General features: G+C 39.7%; 1 protein-coding gene across 5 annotated transcripts in view; it reads left to right on the plus strand.

The window, feature by feature from the left end:
• The window catches only part of NR3C2 (nuclear receptor subfamily 3 group C member 2), a 211,452-nt gene that overhangs the window by 9,055 nt on the left and 182,470 nt on the right, over nucleotides 1-19,927 (plus strand). For all 5 annotated transcript variants that reach the window (XM_061584708.1, XM_061584706.1, XM_061584707.1 and 2 more), the window contains one exon: nucleotides 1,296-3,072. In XM_061584708.1, coding sequence (XP_061440692.1) covers nucleotides 1,298-3,072 — 1,775 coding nt within the window. In that variant the 5' untranslated portion in view covers nucleotides 1,296-1,297. The remainder of the gene's footprint in view (nucleotides 1-1,295; nucleotides 3,073-19,927) is intronic.

The following is a 19,927-nucleotide window of genomic DNA, read 5'->3' on the forward strand; positions in this document are numbered from 1 at the left end:
TACATATTATATGTATGGAGGGAAGAGGGAAGATCCCCTACTGCAGAAATGGTTGTGCTTGCCCATATGTCCATGTTGTATATTCCATTATTGAAACAAATAGGAAAGAGATGTAGCCTGCATGTTTACAGTGCAATCCTCTATATGATTTCTCAGAAATAAGTTCCATTTAGTTCAGTGAGGCTTACTCCCAGGTAAGTGGATATAGGACATTAAGGTAGCAATTTCAGTCCCTGGAATCTCAAGTCTACACTGGCGAAAACATCTGTCTAAAATTCTGTAAACCTGCTGCCTGCAACATAGACTTTTCTGGACTACACAGACTATTGAACAGATTCAATAGAAGACAGCCTTATAAAATAGTCAAGATTAATTCTGTGAAAATGATAAAGTTATGTGATACAAACATGATTTCCACTTGATTGAAAAATGTGGGTTTCTGTTTTTTCCTTCTCTGTTCCAAATGCAAACTGGAGATGGATTTTATTTCTTATGTATATTAACTGAATAACCTCACTTGGGGTTCACCCTCCTTTCAAGGGTGAAATATTTTTCTGTAGCCTTATTGAGGATTTATGCACTCATCCTGTCAGTTTTCTGACTCTTAATGAAGAAACAGAACCATGGACCCCCTTTATTTACCAGTTACTTTTGATCAAGAACATCTGACTGGGAAAGGCATATTTACACTAAGTCAAACTCCAGGAAACAATGGGAATTGTGGAATATCATTTCACTGGAAGTCCCATGACAGGACGACAATTTGTAGAGTTCCTAGGAAGAGACCAGTAACAGTTAACTGAATTACATATGCTCTGTTTTACTGGCAAAGGGGAGGGAGAAGAAACCTTACTTTTTGTCTACTGGCTATGCTCAAGTTATCAAAATGTAGTATATTATTCAACATTATTGTAAGAACAATAAAGCCAAATATTTCACTAAAAAGCATGGAACATGCAAATGAAAGTTTAGGTGTACTCTGAGGTCATTGTCAATAGCAAAGCAAATGGAATATTTTTTCCAAGTTGTTTCAGTTACTTTTGGCTTAGAAAGCTCAAAAAATATTTCCCAAGGGTGGACAGAGTATAAAATATAATATTCAATATCATAGTTCAACAAAATTAATTTATGTGTACAAGAAGTGCTGTACAATTCCATGCATATTTACTCAGAAGTAGGTTTGACTATGTTCAGTGAGGCTTACTTACCTAAGATTGCAGCTATAGTCCTTTGATATATGAGTGTTTACATATGCATACATACTTATATTTTAATTTGCTATTTTCTTTTGCTAGTTATGGAGACCAAAGGCTATCGCAATTATCCAGAAAGCCTAGATATGGAGCGACGCTGGAGTCAAGGTTCCCAGTCTATGGAGTATACTTCTGCAGGAGCAGAAGAGCGGTCCGAAGAGAGTAATAACTATATGGAGATTGTCAATGTGAGCTGTGTTTCTGGTGCTTTTCCAAATAGCAGTGCTCAAGGAAGCAACAAAGAAAAACCTGAACTACTTTCTTGCCTTGAGCAAGACCATAATCAGCCTGGTATTTCAACATCTGACATAAAAACTGAGTCAGACTCAAAGGAACTTTCTGCAACTGTAGCTGAATCGATGGGTTTGTACATGGATTCTGTAAGAGATGCTGATTTTACCTACGATCAGCAGAGTCAACGAGGAAGCTTAAATCCTGGAAAGATGTATCAAAATGTAAAGTTATACAAAGAGAATGGACACCACACTTCTCCCTTGAACCCTCCAAGCAGGCCCCCGAGACCCCTAATATTGGACTGTGCAAGTTCTGTAAATGGTGGTATCGTACCAGCAATTATCAAAAGCCCTAGAGTATGTAGAGAGAAGACTCCTCCTGACCGTAGTCCTCAAAACATGACTTCTTCAGTGTGCAGTCCTCCTGGAATTAATTCTGTATCTTCAACAACACCTACTAACTTTGAAAATTTCACAGTAAATAGTCCTGTCAACCAGGGAACACCTTTGTCATGCTCACCTAACATTGAAAACCGAGGCTCAGTGTTGCACAGTCCTGCACATGCTAGCAACGTAGGATCTCCTCTTTCTAGTCCTATAAGTAGCATGAAATCACCAATTTCAAGCCCTCCTAGTCATTGTAGTGTGAAATCTCCAGTTTCAAGTCCTAATAATATCACCATGAGATCCTCAGTATCCAGTCCTGCGAATATAAACTCAAGGTGCTCAATTGCCAGCCCTTCCAATGCCAATAATAGGTCCACGCTTTCTAGTCCAGCTGTTAGTACTGTGGGGTCCTCTATGTGTAGTCCAGTGAATGGTTCACTAGCCTTTTCTGCATCTAGCACACCTGTTGGACCTGGCACAGGCCAAGACATTGTTGCTAGTCCAGATACAAAGGACAGTAAAGGTGCTCCAGAAATCGTATTTCCTAAAATAGAGGAAATGGAAAATACCATCCCTAACAATGAAGTAGCTAATCAAATGACTCTTGTTCAGTTTATAAAACCTGAACCAGAAGGGGTATTCAGTAGCTCATGTCTAGGAGAAAACACCAAAATCAGTTCTGATTCCCCATTTTCAGTATCAATAAAGCAAGAATCAGCTAAGCATTCTTGTTCTGGTGCTTCTTTTAAAGGGAATCAAACTATAAATCCATTTCCGTTTATGGATGGGCCCTATTTTTCATTCATGGATGATAAAGACTTCTATTCTCTTTCTGGGATTTTAGGACCACCTAATTCATCATTTGATGGCACATGTGAAAGTAGTGGGTTTCTAAACCCAGGCCTATCTATAGGAATTAAACAGGAGCCTGAGGAGAGCAGCTATTATCAAGAGAACACTCTGCCCTCCTCTGCCATTGTTGGTGTGAATTCAGGTGGACAGTCATTTCATTATAGGATTGGAGCTCAAGGTAAAATATCCTTATCACGACCTATTGGTAGAGAGCAGTCTTTTCAGCATATGAGCTCATTTCCTCCAGTAAGTACTCTTGTGGAGTCATGGAAATCACATTCTGAATTGTCTGCCAGAAGAAACGATGGGTATCCAGTCCTAGAATACATTCCAGAAAATGTGTCAAGGTAGGTGTGCTCTTCTTATACTGCATAAAACAATGATTGCCTAAAGATGAAAACTTCAGTTTCAATTTTGTTTTGTTTGATAATATTCTTTGAAACTGCATAGTACAGTGTGTTGCAATGTGTGTTATTAGAATATTAGTCAGTTTCCTCTGTAAGCATGCCAGATTTTATTATTGGCTAGTTATAGACACTCAACTGGTACATTTAAATTTTAAATTGCTAAAACATGTAATAACATTTTCACTCATCTTAATGATGATACTTTAGTATGCTTCTGGGTTTCAGCATCAAAATATCATTATATACAGAACATTAGCATGGAAATTCAATAGTTTTGGGGTTTTTTTTGCCCTTGTCAGTGCTTTGCAACCGTTGCCTAAAAGCATGAATGAAATGAAAAAAATTAAGTGTTTGTCAGGGATTATTTTTACAAAGTTTCCTTGATTGTGAGTATGTATTATTTATTTATTTATTTTATTATTTCAATTTATATACCGCCCTTAGCGAAATAGCTCTCAGGGTGGTGAACAAACAAAATAAAATACAATATATCATAATAAAAATACAAAAACATATACAAACAAACCACGAAAAGCACAGCAAAAACAAAATAAATACTACAAAAATTAAAATACAGATTAAAAGATTAAAAAAGTTAAGAAGATTAAAATGCCTGGGAGCATAAAAAGGTCTTTACCTGGCACCGAAAAGATGGAAGTGTAGGCGCCAGGCGTACTTCTTCGGGGAGGCTGTTCCACAACTCAGGGGCCACCACAGAAAAGGCCCTAGATCTCGTAACCACCCTCCGGGCTTCCCGATGGGTTGGTACCCGGAGGAGGGCCTTAGATTCTGAATGAAGTGAACGGGTAGGTTCATAGCGAGAGAGGCGTTCCACAAGGTATTGAGGTCCCACGCCGTGTAAGGCTTTATAGGTCAAAACCAGCACCTTGAATCTCGCCCGGAAGCAAATAGGAAGCCAGTGCAGACGCGCCAGGACAGGTGTTATATGCGAAGACCGACTGGTCCTCGTCAATAATCTGGCAGCTGCGTTCTGCACCAGCTGAAGCTTCCGAACTGTCTTCAAGGGCAGCCCTACGTAGAGCGCATTACAGTAATCCAATTATTAGTCTCCACTGGGCTAAATTTAGAAAATTATAAAGGCTTTTAGGAACATTTTCCTATTTGTACTAATTTATGAGCATTATTAGTCACTTGTACGCTCAAATAGGAGGATGGTAAAGCCAAATAACTTCTGAAACAATTACAAGATTGCAGTATAGTGCAATTTAGTCCATTTATAACAGTGCTACAGTGTGAGATCATTCTTGCATAATAGACTATTATACAAGCCTGAAATCATAAACCTGATTATTCAAGGCTTGATCTATGATCTGGGCTACCATTCCATGGGTAACATAGTTGTGCAGAGGGCTTAACCTTTTCTAATATAGGTGTGAGTGTTGATAAATTGAAACTGTTGTAACTCACATTTCCAGTGATGTCCTAGGAAAATCTATGGACTCTTCTTTGTAGTATTTTTTAGATCGTTGTTCAGCCTTTGATGCAGTTGCCTCCCCACCTTTTTCACTGTCTTGCCTTCTTAGGTACTCTTCTATAATGGCTCCTGTCAAATCTTTCTCACCAGTCCTTTCCTATTAGTTATTTGATGCATTCATCTGTATGTTGTTCACAAAAACATGTAACCAAGCCCTGATGTCATAGTTTAAAATGAAAAGTCAGCTTTTTTGGGGGGGGGGTATCTGAGCCACCATTTAGTGGTTGCTCCACCTTTTCCATTTCTTACCGTTTGTTACCTCAAAATTGCCCAGCAAGTAGCTTTCCCACCCCATGGAGGTCTCAAACGCTTCTGGAAACTTGCTGTGAAGGAGAATGATCTGGAATGGAGGAGCTGTGGGTGAACGAAAAGGACCAATCTCCCTCTCTTTCCCCTGCCATTTCTCTGTTCTAAATTCTCCCAACTCCAATCAGCTTTTAATTTTAAAGAATCAGTTACATGCATTTGAATGTGACATGTAGTTAGACCATCAGGGATCAGTACTAAATTGTTCAGGGTTGTTAAAACAAAAAGGGATTGCGAAGAGCTCCAAAAAGATCTCTCCAAACTGAGTGAATGGGCGGAAAAATGGCAAATGCAATTCAATATAAACAAGTGTAAAATTATGCATATTGGAGCAAAAAATCTGAATTTCACATATACGCTCATGGGGTCTGAACTGGCGGTGACCGACCAGGAGAGAGACCTCGGGGTTGTGGTGGACAGCACGATGAAAATGTCGACCCAGTGTGCGGCAGCTGTGAAAAAGGCAAATTCCATGCTAGCAATAATTAGGAAAGGTATTGAAAATAAAACAGCCGATATCATAATGCCGTTGTATAAATCTATGGTGCGGCCGCATTTGGAATACTGTGTACAGTTCTGGTCGCCTCATCTCAGAAAGGATATTCTAGAGTTGGAAAATGTTCAGAAGAGGGCAACCAGAATGATCAAGGGGATGGAGCGACTTCCTTACGAGGAAAGGTTGCAGCATTTGGGGCTTTTTAGTTTAGAGAAAAGGCGGGTCAGAGGAGACATGATAGAAGTGTATAAAATTATGCATGGCATTGAGAAAGTGGATAGAGAAAAGTTCTTCTCCCTCTCTCATAATACTAGAACTCGTGGACATTCAAAGAAGCTGATGGTTGGAAGATTCAGGACAGACAAAAGGAAGTACTTCTTTACTCAGCGCATAGTTAAACTATGGAATTTGCTCCCACAAGATGCAGTAATGGCCACCAGCTTGGATGGCTTTAAAAGAAGATTAGACAAATTCATGGAGGACAGGGCTATCAATGGCTACTAGCCATGATGGCTGTGCTGTGCCACCCTAGTCAGAGGCAGCATGCTTCTGAAAACCAGTTGCCGGAAGCCTCAGGAGGGGAGAGTGTTCTTGCACTCGGGTCCTGCTTGTGGGCTTCCCCCAGGCACCTGGTAGGCCACTGTGAGAACAGGATGCTGGACTAGATGGGCCACTGGCCTGATCCAGCAGGCTCTTCTTATGTTCTTATGTTCTTATGTACTGGGTGGGTCATCTTCTCTTTACTCTCTCCAATCTTTATTTTATTTCTATAATCCATCATTTGGTCTTCAAAATCACCTTTATGCCAGTGGTTTACAACCCTACTGTTGTATACTGGATTTGTTCTCCTGTGTCTCTTGCATGAGGTACTCTTGGCTGTCTGTGAGTAGATAGATGCCCATTTCTTAACTCTGGGAGGGGGGACTTCCTCTTTTATAGCCTTCCTTAACATCTTCCTTTTGTTTACATCCATCTTCTTGCTAAGTCTTGTATCTTTTTGTCACTTTATTAATATTTCTAGAATTTTAATTTTTCTAGAATTTTGTTCTTGCTAATCTTTTAACACAGCTTTATTTTTTAATTCTGAAAAATAAAATGTTGCAATTTTCTTAAACAAATTTTCTTTAGAGCACAATCCAACTTGATTTTGCACCAGACTGGGGGGAGTTGGATGAATCAAATCTCCAGCTGAGCTGGCAGACTCCTAGCTCTGCCGGGCTCTGCCAGCAGAAGCCCCCTGTCCTGGCTGAGCAGTGGCGCCACCAGGATCCTGCTGGTGCTGCCGGGGTCTGGTGGGCATGGCCAGCCCTGCAGATCAAGAGGTGGTGGAAGCCGGCAGTAGCCCCAAAAATGGGGCATTCTGGGGGTGTGGCAGAGAGGAGCCATGTGGGGGGCTTACGTGAGGTCCAAGTCCGCCTTAGAGTGCTCCCCCGGGTCCTGCTCCATACAGGATTCTGCCGGCAAAAATGCCGGTGAACAAAATAAATACATTGGTGGTCTATGGGGAGTGCGTACTCCCCGGTAGGCCTGTTTGTAGGAGCTGGCTCTTCCCGTCTGGCTCCTGCAGGCAACTCCTGACAGAGCCTTCTTTCATCCGGGCTAGCAGCTCTTGAATGGGGAGTGGATGCTGCGGACCTTTCCACTGGCTTTTCCTGCTGGCTACCTGTAAGTTGGATTGTGCTGCCCCAAAATAACTCTAGAATAGTAGAAGTGTGTATTTGTCTATATAAAATGGAGGTGATCATTTTAGTTCACCAGTCTATTTATCATGTAAGAACTCCCATCCTGCCATTCTGGTGTAACTGAATAGTTTTCCAGGTCATATTATACTGTGTTGTAGAACAGATCTTTTACACATTCTTTAATTTTTGGGGTACACAGAAAACCAACGCTAAACAGTAGAGCATTTCAAAGTGACAAGGTTAGCTTTATCAATAAAGGAACCTTTTGAGGGATGGGGAATTAATATCCAGGGAGCTGTGTATTAGAGACATATATATTTCCTAGCTATATAATTATCTGGGAGGGAAAAAATTGATTGAAATGTTGAACCTGCTTAATTTGACTGATACTGTGTCTGATCGTTAATGCATTTTAGAAATGGAAAAATTTCCATGGAAAAATATAGCAGTAGGGAGAAAACCCATTAGAAATCACTGCCATTCTCCCCTTCCCAAGCACACTTATTCTTTACAGGGAGAATTGACAGGGAGGGCTTGTAGGCGTCACCCTGAAGAACTGGACTGTCATTTCCTAATGGAGGTGGGTGAGCTGGGCAGTGGCTCGGGGTACTGAGCTGAGGGGGGGTCCAAGCTGAGCTCAGTGGCTGTGGGGATTTTTTAGGGTACTGTCTGCAGTGAGCTAGGGTGGCAGAAATCAAGTGTCTGTAACCTTTTTTCCCCCCAAGGTTCTACAGATTGTTTGGTACTAACAACAAATATAATCTTCCTTCAGTTAGCTTTAAGGTATGTTTCTTTTTCAATTTCTGCTTTGACTTTATTTGTGCAGGGTAAAATATCAGCGGAACACAGCTTTACTTTGAGGCACTGTTAAGAAGCACTTAGATACTTCAGATACTATAAACACTATAAGCACTATATAAATAAGAATAAAATGAAGCCATAAACTATAAGAGGTCAGCTGGATATCTTTTTTATTTACAACGTTTCTTTATTGTTTTAAAAGATGAAAATAATGGATATTCTGAAACAAAAAATGCTTACCAAAAGCAGCACGGGAAGAAGACTGAAGAAGCAGCTACAGTCTGGGAGACTGTAGTATATGGTGGTACTGTCCCTATAAGATAGGGGTTCTTAACATGTGGTCCATGGACCTCTAGGGGATCCATGAACTGGATGCAAAAGAAATCAATTTCCAATGCCATAACATGAATTTTGTTTACTTATGGTGGTCCGTATCTTCATCAGATTCTCAAGGGATCTGTGACCCCAAAAAGGTTAAGAACCATTGCTTTAAGACTAGTTATACAGAGGGCCTGCTTGTTGTAGCTGAGGAGTGAATGTTGGAGTTCAGGGAGGACAGCTTGCAGCAGGAGCCATTTTGTGTGTGTATGGAACATAATAAAGAATATAGGCCTACAATTCCATAAGAGTCATCCTTTGAGACCTGTCCACATCACATGGACATCACTGGAATCCTCGAACTGGAGCAGGAGTGCACAGAAAGAAGAGCAACAAATAAGAGGTAGCTTGCTTTGGACCCTTTTCATAGACATTTCTGAGGGAAAGTCTGGGAAGGCCTATGCACTGCTAAGTTTTGCAGTCCTGCACAAGCCATACAACTTGGTAACACTGCAAAGCTGCAATTTGCTCTAGGCCCCCACAAAGCAAGGGACTCCTTGACTCAGTTCTTGTTGTACCATTGGCCCCTGCCCTGGCCCTGCTACATTGCTCACCAGTATTCTTGGTATTTTGTTTAAAGTTACCATAAAAAGAGGAAATGGTATATTAGAGTGAAAGATGATACTGAATCTCCACACATAATTATGACATAATGGGACCTCTCCCCAGTCATGATGATGTCAGTATTTTACATAGCTGTGTATGAAACAGAATAGATGCTAATTTGAGGTTTAAGCTGGCTGTAAAAAGTATCTTTGGGAGGCTGGCGCACGCTTATTAGCTAGGCCTTCAGCCCAGCTGTAAGAGATTCTAAATCAACCACAGTAAGGTAAAATCTTTGTGTCTGGGCAGCAATAGAGATAAGATTGGTCATGCAGGCTTAAGACTGGTCTAAGCCAAATAGTCCTGGTTACAGAGTTAGTTGGAAGGAGAGAAGGCTTTAAGAAGGGATTCTGTGGCAGAGCAGGTGTCCTGTTCCTGTCACAGAAAGAACCCTGGAAAGGGTTCAAGGAATGAGTGAGTGTGTGAACATAACCTAAAATTTCCAGGCAAGGTGGTACCGGAGAGTAATTTTCTGTTGCAGTTACAACAGGGAAAGGCGTAGGAATGGTGTGAGGCCAGGCCTTAAGAGAGGAATCCTTCCTGAGTGAGTAGTGGAGAAGGCCAGCAGCAGGTCACACCCAGAAGACCTGTGAGACCTTGCATGTGGACCCCCAGGGAGCAGAAAGCTCTGCCAGAAGGGACTTGGAATTTGGAGGAGCTACTCAGGAGAAGCACAACCCAATCCCTATTCCCTTATCCCCATGTAAGAAAAAAAAATGAAGCACATCTATCATTCTGATTGATCCAGGGGCAAGGAGAAGCTGCAGGCAATAATTCTCATCTGTAGTTTGTGCATGCAATAATGCTTGCATGTGGGTTCCCATCTTTGTACACATACATGGAACCTTGAAGGGGGCAGCAGCAGGGCCCCCAACATTGCACCTGCACTTAAATTCTCTGGGTGGCCCTGAAAAGCTGACCACGGGGGCGGTGGAGGAGCACCAAAGGCGCTCCTCACCCAGGGCACTATTTATTCTAGGGTCAGCCCTATGGGCTGCATGGCAGCTGTAGTTTCTTGTGTTTTCCAGCCAAACTCATTCAGTGCAAGGGGGGGGGGAGGTACAGACCACAATTGCTATGCACCTCAGTCTCTCTGAGCCCTTTTCACCTCCAGACCCCCTCCCCATCCACAAGACCAATTTGTTTGGGAAGGGGTGAAGTGTTGGGGAGTTCTTGGGCAAGGTTTCCAAGGTCCCCCCCCCAAATTGGCTTGGAAAGACCGAAACCTTTTCTGAGAGAATGTGGAAAAAAATAAATTCATTATGTGGCAAGGTGGAGGAAGGATACCTGTCACTGATAAAAGTGTGGTAGTGACTAACAAACTAATCTATGTTATGTGAGTCTAGTTATTCATTTCTTTGAACTGAGACAGGGCTCTTCCTCATGGAAGATAATAGTAGCACAAATTTTCTAGATTAATGCTTCTAAAATCAAACAAATACTTCCTGCCTTATTTACTAAAACGAATAAGCACCTTCTAATATGCATAAATGAAATGCATAAATTAGTATTTGCCTGGCAGTGCAAAACATTCCCAAATGATCTTGAATTTGAGATGTACTTTGTCTATAATTACAGTGCCTTGCAAAAGTATTCAGACCCCTGACCAATGATGAATTACAAATGGTACATTGTAATTTTGTTCTATGTGATATTATATTTTGAAACACTGAAACTCAAAATCAATTATTTGTAAGGTGACATTGGTTTTATGTTGGGAAATTCTTACAAACATAAACAACTGAAATATGTTGCTTGCATAAATATTCAACCCCTGTGCTGTGGAAGCTCTCAATTTACACAGATTAAAGAAATTGCCCTATCGAGGACAGTTATCTTACCATGGGCCTCCACCTGTGAACCATTAAAGTTGCTGTCACATTGTCAGGATAAAAACCCCACTGTTGAAGGATAATTGTTCAGGCTGTAGAAATGAAGGAAAATGAAGACCAAAGAACATTCTACAGAAGTGAGAGATAATGTAATACAAATGCATAGATTAGGAAAAGGGTACAAAATAATATCCAAGTGTTCAGATATCCCAGTGAGCACAGTTGGATCAATAATCAGGAAGTGGAAGCTGCATCACACATCCCAGGCACTGCCAAGAAAAGGCCATCCCTCAAAACTCAGCGCTCGGACACAAAGGAGACTTGTGAGACAAGCCACAGAGAGGCCAACAATCACTTTGAAGGAGCTGCAGAGTTCAGTGGCTGGGAGTGGAGTAATGGTGCACCAGTCAACCATATCAAGAGCTCTGCATAACACTGGCCTGTATGGGAGGGTGGCAAGAAAGAAGCTGTTACTCAAAAGGTACCATCTGTAGACTCGTCTAGAATTTGCCAGAAAGCATGAGAGTGCCCCAGCTGCGATGTGGGAAAAGGTTTTGTGGTCAAATTAGACCAAGATAGAGCTTTCTGGCCAAAACTCAAAGCGCTAGGTGTGGTGCAAACGTAACACTGCCCATGTCTCAAGACACACCATCCCTACAGTGAAGTATGGTGGTGGCAGCATCATGCTGTGGGGATGCCTGAATGACCTGGAGTAAATCTGCTAAGAAGAATGGGCCAAAATCCCTCCAGCACTGTATGCAAAGCTGGTACATACCTACCCCAAAAGATTTAAAGCTGTTATTGCAGTGAAAGGTGGCTCTACCAAATATTAATGTGTGTGGGTTGAATACTTATACAAGCAACATGTTTCAGTTTTTTATGTTTCTTACAAACATTTCCCAACGTAAAACCAATTTCACTTTACAGTAATTGATTTTGACTTTCAGTGTTTCAAAATAAAATACCATGCAGAAGAAAATTACAGTGTACCATTTGTAATTCAGTAATATGAGAGCATTGGTCACAGGTTTGAATACTTTTGCAAGGCACTGTATCTCAAGGAATTCTGCATAGTATATATGGTTAATTTTGATGGGAAAGATGCATAGTGTATAGTGACATCTTTGTGAACAATAGATGTAGACAAATGATCAGAATCTATGTTTTCTTCTTTTAAAACACGTTTTGAACCAGGTCTATATTGGATTTTTCATAGGTCAACCATGTACGTAGAATGATGAGAGTTCTGGTTCTACCTGGTTCACACAGAAGTCATGGAGTGGGGGGAAGTGATTAATAAAGGAAGGGCTCCCTGTAAGGGTAGGCAGCTTTCTCTTTATTTTCTCTTTTCCTTACATAACAATAAAAACTGGATCTATTTAGTCCTCTTAAATACCATATCTACCAGATATTGGTCTCAACTTTATCTTTCTCGCTTTCTCTTTTCTAGGTTCTTATTTGTTGTATAATTTTTTGTTATGCGAACAACATTTTATCTCTTTTATTAAAATAATAGCATATGATAGAAATACTTGTAACTTTTCTGTGGTAGAAACTGCCAGAAAGAGGTGGTCTGTCTGCCAAGTGGAGTTGATGGAGGACTATGGGACAAAGAGGTGTGATCACCAACAGACAACATGAGGGAGAGATGGAGTTGGACATTGTATTGTGTGGATTTTGTAGGGAAGCGTTGAGATGCTGCAAATTATTATAGGAAAACCCTGGGTCATTTGTCCACAATTATTTTCAAGCCTGATGGGCCTCCCTGAGGACTTCAGACTGAATAGATAACTCTTCTCAGTAATCATAAAGGTCATGTTTTATTACTTTTGAACCCCAGTCTACACAAATATAGCATGACTTTGATGGAAAGAGAAGGCTGTCAGTATTGTCTTACTCCATTCTCTGATTATAAAGATTCAGTGATCATAATTACATCATTGTATGGAATCCACCAAAACTCTCAGAAAACTATAGCATCTTCTCCCTCCCCCCCCTTTTTAAATACACCAATGAAGGAAAAATATATAATCTGTTATCTTCATTCTTGATGGAGCCATTCTTCTCAGAAGTCCTATGACTTTTGGAATATTCTTCATGGTGTGAGATCAGACAACCAGGAAGTGCTGCAAGCAATTGTTCTCTGACTCTGCTGAACAGGGATGAGAGAGGTTTTGGGTGGTTCAAGCGGACGACTGCTGACAGGAATGTGTGTGAATGAAACCCCCCCAAGACCACTTCTTCATGGGCAGTATTAGTGTGGGAAGTTGCTGTATCATTGTCACCTGCCACTAGCCTTTTTATGTTCCCAAGTTATCTTCCAGTTCTCTCTCCTTTGTGAAACCTTCATACACTTCATTGTAAAATGCTTTATTATTTCAATGATCAAGGAAACTTAAAGCCAGTCAGAAAATTTTATTTGGTCACTTCAGTGATTGAATAATATATTTAGAGTCAAAATACAATATTTTTTAAAAATGATCATCTGAGTGAGAATGCAATTCTAAACTTGTGATTATGCCAGCAACATAATTTTCAAAAGTGGTTTAAGAAAATGTCAGTTACTTGAAAAAAACACACAATAAAACTGAACAGACTGACCTTCTGCACAGCTTCAAAAAAATTGTTTTTCCTTTTTAAAAAAAAGCTGTTTACCTCTAACTTTCCAGATACCTCTAATGCATTTCCTTTCCTTATTTGGACCATTGATTTCAATTGAACTACGACATGACTAACTTAGGCTGCAACCTAAATTGGTGAAGGCCTGTAGCTCAGTGGAAGAGCATCTGCCTTGCATGTAGAAGGTCCCAGGTTCAATCCCTGGCATCTCCAGGTAGGGCTGGGAGAGACTCCCTGTCTGAAACCTTGGAGAGCAGCCACCAGTAAATATTGAGCTAAATGAACCAATGGTCTGATATACCATAAGGCTGTTTCTTATGTAACCCACTTAATTGGAAGTAGGTCCATATAACTCAATGGGGCTACTGAGTAGATATGGATGGCTTTGCCCTTTAAGTCTGGATCCAGCCCATTGCATTTTGTCAGAACACCAAAAGGCACATTATTGACTAGTTCTTTCCAGAATATCAACATTCACACTTAGAGGATTATTACTGTTCTTTGAGACTTTTTTTTGCTGAGGTTTCTGCGCATTTCTAATTGTCCCATTATAAGATTTGCTGCTCAATTAAACAACTGGCATTGTAGACACATTCCATTGGTCTTACAGGCAGATATTTGCAGTGTTGCAAACAGTGCAAATATTTGACTTGGGTATACACAAGTTGAAATATAGGCCAACCCAGAAATGGTCACATTTTGTTTGTATATTGTTCTTCGCTTTCCAAGTAAGGGTTTTGATTTTCATCAATTTTTTTTGACAACTAGGCAATCATAATATTCTATTCGTCTTAAAACTGGTTTTTATAGAAGCATAATTGAAATTTCACTACAAACTGTAAGACACTAAATTATGCTGTCACGCTGCCTGCTTGTTGATGCGTAGTTTTTTCTATAGCTGTCCAGTGTTTTTAACATCAATTCTCTTGGTGCTTGTCATCTTCATAAAACTGCACAAAATGAAATGTGACTCTCCTCTGCAGGCATGTGGAAATCATATGTAGGTATTCTCTCTGCTTGTAGATTCTGCAGAGGATTCTGTTTGAAAATGTTGCTTGTTATGGTGGGAAAGAAGAGCTGTGTGTTTATGCTGGCTGAACCCCCATGGGCCTTGCTGAGGCAATCACATTTAGGATAACTGCCAAAATGAGGATGTTCATATTGATTTTTGGATTCTAGTGATAGTTGGACAAACTTGGTCAGTGACATTCTAACACCTGGAACCCAAACAAATTACATGGAAATAAGTTCCATTGAAATTCATGGAATTTAGTTTCCACATAATGTGTTTGGGATTAGGCAGTAATTTAAGCTAACTGTTCTTTTAATTTATAATTTTATTTCCTTCTAGTCTGTATTTTTGTTAATCTTCCAATATGTTAACGGCTTTAAGTTACAGTTAGTCGTCTTCTGGGAATCCAGAGATATGTGCAATCATAACATTGGTTCCCAGGGGGAAAAATATATATATATATATTTGGCTGGCATCAAAATTTTAGACATGTAAAAAAGTTCAGAGAAAAGATCTCATTGTGTTAATTAGTGTCAACTCAGAGAAGTGTTTTTATGTCAGCAGGCTTGCGCTGATGCATCTTTTAAGTCATTGTAAACCGCCCAGAGAGCTTCGGCTATGGGGCGGTATATAAATTAAATAAACAAACAAGCAAACAAACAAATAAACAAATAAATAAAGTTTGTTTTTAAAAGCAATTTACGAAATGTGTATGAAGTCTATATACCCCTCCAGTTGGAAGGAACCTGGAAATATCTAGAAGAAGGGAGTTTGAATCAAGATTTCTCCTCTTCACAAATGTGTAGTTGAAGGGTTAATGCAAAGGCTGCATTCCCTGTATCATTGCATAATATTATTCAGTAAAGATCTTGGCTTTGATTCAGTTAACTGTGTACATGCAAAAGGCTCTTGTCAGACATGGCAGAGATCTCTTTTTGTGAGCTGATCCATAACTGATAATGGGAAAATCCCACCTGTGCTCTTGGAATTAGCTTGCTGGATTGTAGCTACTGGGTTCAGCCCCAAGTTCTACCAGTCAAAGAAATCTGTTAAGTTAAATGGGATGTAGGTTGCACCCATTTAGACAGAGCTGTGAGCTCTGTTTACATGTGGGAGGTCTGCTCACCCTCTGTAGGGCTTTCCCATTCATTTCAAATGTAGGAGCAACTCTGTATACGTACCATTGCTCATCAGATTGGAGAGCTTTGGACTGGAGACACTATGTTTGAGGGGTCTCAATCAAAGTCCATGGGAGATGGATATAAAAGTTTTCCATTGTTAATCAAGGCACTGGCAATTGAAAGTGTGTGTATGTGTGTGTGGGGTGGTAACGTATTGTCTATAAGAGCTTTAAAAAGGTCAGTGGTTAATTAGTTACCAGGAGAATAAAGGCTTTTTCATTTGTATAATTTTAGTTATTTTACTTTATGCTGAAAACCATATAGTGTCTTTAGTTTATATGTACTGGAAAACATATCTACTTAATGCTCTTGTAAACTACAGGCTCCAGGAGTTGCTCTATTATATTCATGTGTTCCATATTAACTGCCTTATTTCTCTATTAAAGTTTGAATAAAAGACACTTTCAAAAATTGAAATTGGATTTCACATATACTTTGGAATGAAATCCATCGTTTGCCATGTAGTCTAGAGAATCTCTTAAACTCTAGAGAACACTGTATCATTAAATCTAAAACACTTGCACTCTGCCTACTTCTGAAATAGTCCCTGTCTTTCAATTAAATCTTATTTCTTTATTTAAAATAGTGATATCAACTTCCATGGTTACTTTAGAATATACTGCTTGTGGTTTACTACAAAATTAGAATCTAAAAAAGCAGGGAGCAAATTCCAGTATACCTAGTAAAATTGTTTCTACCTTGATTAAGTAATCTTAGGCCTGACAATTAGTGTTTCCAGAGTGTTATTTTGAGAAAGATTTTTTTTTGGGGGGGGGATATATGTGGAGGCAGGACAAGATTCTTCTCCAGTTTTGTCAAAATACGTCATCTGCTTCTTCCTCCTGAGAGCGGAGAGTGGGGACTCTAGATATGTGCCCAGCAATGTCCTTCCGTTGCTTCAACATAGCTTCGAAGTAGGGATGAAAAGATCTGTCAATTTTGGTTATCTCAGTTTCTCATTTTTCCAACCTGAAATTCAGTTCTCCACATTTGTGCAGCAATTTTCATTTTTCTAAAAAAAAATCATCATGAAAATTCTCTAGCATTTTAGTGCAAATTTCCCCTAAACATTTTTATATGCAATTTATCATCATATAATGCATTTTGTATCTTGTTTTCATTAATATATTCATTTTTATGCACACTTTCTCCTAACTTAATCTGCATTTATGTAAACATTGGTTGTTTGATGAACTGCATTGCAAAATTTGGATAAATGCAAATTTCAAAGGATGACTGTGTTTTGGTTCTCATATTGTTTGAGAAAGTGTGAATTTGATAGATTCTGCTTGAAATGCAAGCTGAATTGAATTCTCGCCCTTCCCTACTCAGAAGCGATAATACAGGAGAACTCTGAAATGTCTGGCAGTCTTCATCTTACATGTTAACTAGCACCGAACCAAAAGGGGAAGAAGTGATTTTTGTTAACTTTTGTGTCGAGAGGCATTCCCCTTAAGCAATTTTAGGGGGAGGGGGATTGTTTATTTTATTTATTTATTTATATGCTGCCTTTTATGAAAATGTCTCAATAAAATCCATTAAAAATAAAGTAACAATGATAAACATAAATCCATCTGCATTAACACTCAGTACAAAATTAAATTAAAAATTATAGCAATTTGCTGGCATCAAGAAGTAGTTTAGGCCTCAATGAACATGTAGGGTGTTTTAGCATGCACTGAAACAGCATCACTGTGCTTGTCATATTTCTAGGGAGAGGCCAGGTGTTATTGTTGCTAGTGTTTTAGATTGTAATGTATTTTAAAATTGTTGTAACCTGTCCTGGGACCTTTGGGTCAAGTATAGGTAATAGATGATGATGATAATGAACCCTGGCAGTTTTGCAGATCTACAAGCATTTGGATTTAAAAAATCTGCACCTCAGTCTCAGTCCCAGACACACATGTGAAAATGCCCATCCCATTAATCTCAATGCAAATCACTTCTGTATTTCCACGAGGGTTTATAAATATGGTAAACTGGCACCCGCATCCTAATTAACCACATTATGAGTAAGTGCCATTTAAAGTTTCAGTCTCAAGCATTGAGTCTAAGATTGGTCAGATAGTGAAACTGCAACTTTATGTTTTATAAAGGAAGCATTGCCCTTTAATTTGCCTTCATTGATGCCATCCAGAAGTGACTCACCCAGTATGGCAGAGTCACGACTTGAGCTTTCTGGCAGCTGCCCACCGGGCAAGCCACTTTAGACATTGTTTCATTTAGTATGAGAGAGGCTAGAATCACCTATGTGATCCTTTAGGTAAGATTGCCCTTCCTCTAAATCATGTTTGTTTGAATGACAGCAGTATATGGCCAAATCTGGCTAGAAAGCATTATGATGCTGTCATGTTCATTGCATGATCCGTCTAGAAAGTAGAAATAAGCCCTAACCATAGAAAAAATGATACAAATGAAAACAGTTAAGACAAAACTTCTGCATATCGAAGGGTGCAGGAAAGGAAATAATTATCTCCCCCTGAAATCTCTACTTTCCAAACTAAAAACACATGGGCATTTGGTTACCATTATGTTGGTGGTGCCTAGGCCCTGGCCATTGTAGCTAAGTACAGGCGGCCCCCGCTTATACGGCAGGTTCTGTTCCGGACCCCTGCCATAAAGTGGAAATCGCCGTAAAGCGGAACCCCAGTGAGTACAATGGGGCACATTGCGCCAAAATGCCGCAAAATGTCACAAAAACGCAAAAATTGGCTTTAAAGCGGGGAATGAAAGCCGCTGCATTAGCGGAATGCCGGGAAGTGAAGCACCGGGAAGCGGGGCCCTACTGTATATGGGTATTCTAGCAGAACATCTTGAGTCATTTATGTGATTCAGGATTGAATATTGGTCTTGATACCCTACACGAGGAATGCATATTTGACCCTCATACTGGGGGCCTTGTCTCCCTGGACAATTCCCTGTTTGGTTATCTAGGTTCAAAGATTGAGTGCCACCTGCTGTCTACTGAATTCCACTGCAACCTTACTTTGATGTAGGCCCATTATATTATCTCAGATTTTTGTTTTGCTTTCGTTTTATAGAACGGCTGGTTTAATATATTAGACCTGATTGGTCATATACCAGGCAGCACTCCTCCTTTAGATACAGCCTACAATTTGCTTTCTTTTGACATCACTCGGGTGATTCCCATATCAACATCCACCTTTGTTTTTTAATTACTCTTGGCAGCTAAAAGATAGCTAGCTAAGATAGCTAGCTAAAAAGTGGAATATCGCCCACTCTCTCTCAGTGGTTTGGCAAAAAGCATGGGATTTTCTCACTGCTGAGAAGATTACATACGAAAATAAAGTTAGCATGGGTAGAGCTAAACCACAGACTTTCTGCTTACCTGGGGTCCCTTCATCAACTATGCCAGAAATATTGTGTGATAACAGTACAGAAAATATAAAACTATATACATATATTACAATCATATAATTTCAGTGCCTAATTTAGCATAGTTTACTTTCACTCTCAAACGTGTTCACCATGTCATGCCTTATTCATTTTTGATCCATGGCTTGCTTTATTTACATATATATTGCTAATTTTATGACTGTGCCGTAGATTTTGTTTCCTTCATGTTTTATGTATAGGCTCTTAATTATTTTATTTTTGTTACTGTGCACATGTCTGCCATGTTACATTTGTTTTTCAAAAAGCTGTGTGTAAATTTTTTTTGTTAATTGATTAAAAAGGGAGTGGTAATCTGAAAAAGTGCAAATGTCAATAGAATTGAACTCCTCAGTGATTAATGAAATTAATGGAATTTACAGTGTAATCCTATACATGTAAGAAATACGCTTCATTGACTTCAGTAGAACTTACTGTAAAGTAAATGTGAATATCAGGGTTGCATTGACCAATGTTCAAACCAGGGGCGATACATGTCAAAATAGGTGTGGCCAAAGTGTGAAAGTGGGTGTGGTAGATAGGATGGCAGTCTTCAGGAATTAGTGTTGTACCTAATGGTGACTTTGTGGTAGCACAAGAGCTTCTGCTGCCGCAAGGAGAGACATTTTCACACACACCCTGCCAACTGCAGACCTCTATGCAATGCCTATAATCCAGAGGGTCTACTAACTCTCAGGAGAAGATTTGGGGGGATACAGGGCAAATGCATTGAGTAGGGGTGATTGGCAAAAATCAGATGTTTTGCTTTGCACAAGTGGAAGTGCAACCTTTAATTTTGCATTATGCTGAGTATATCTATAGTAATTGAAACCTCAATACTAAACTCACTGAGAGTAAGTCCCATTGAACTCGGGTGACTTTCTTTCGAGTTGACATGCATAGGATTGTACTATAAATATATATTTATCTTGCCATCTTTAATGCTGGATATTCTTTTCCTGCTATCCATAGAAAGAAGCAGCTTGATAATAAGTCC

Source organism: Rhineura floridana, chromosome 9 (genome assembly GCF_030035675.1).
Source record: "Rhineura floridana isolate rRhiFlo1 chromosome 9, rRhiFlo1.hap2, whole genome shotgun sequence".
NCBI lineage: Eukaryota > Metazoa > Chordata > Lepidosauria > Squamata > Rhineuridae > Rhineura > Rhineura floridana.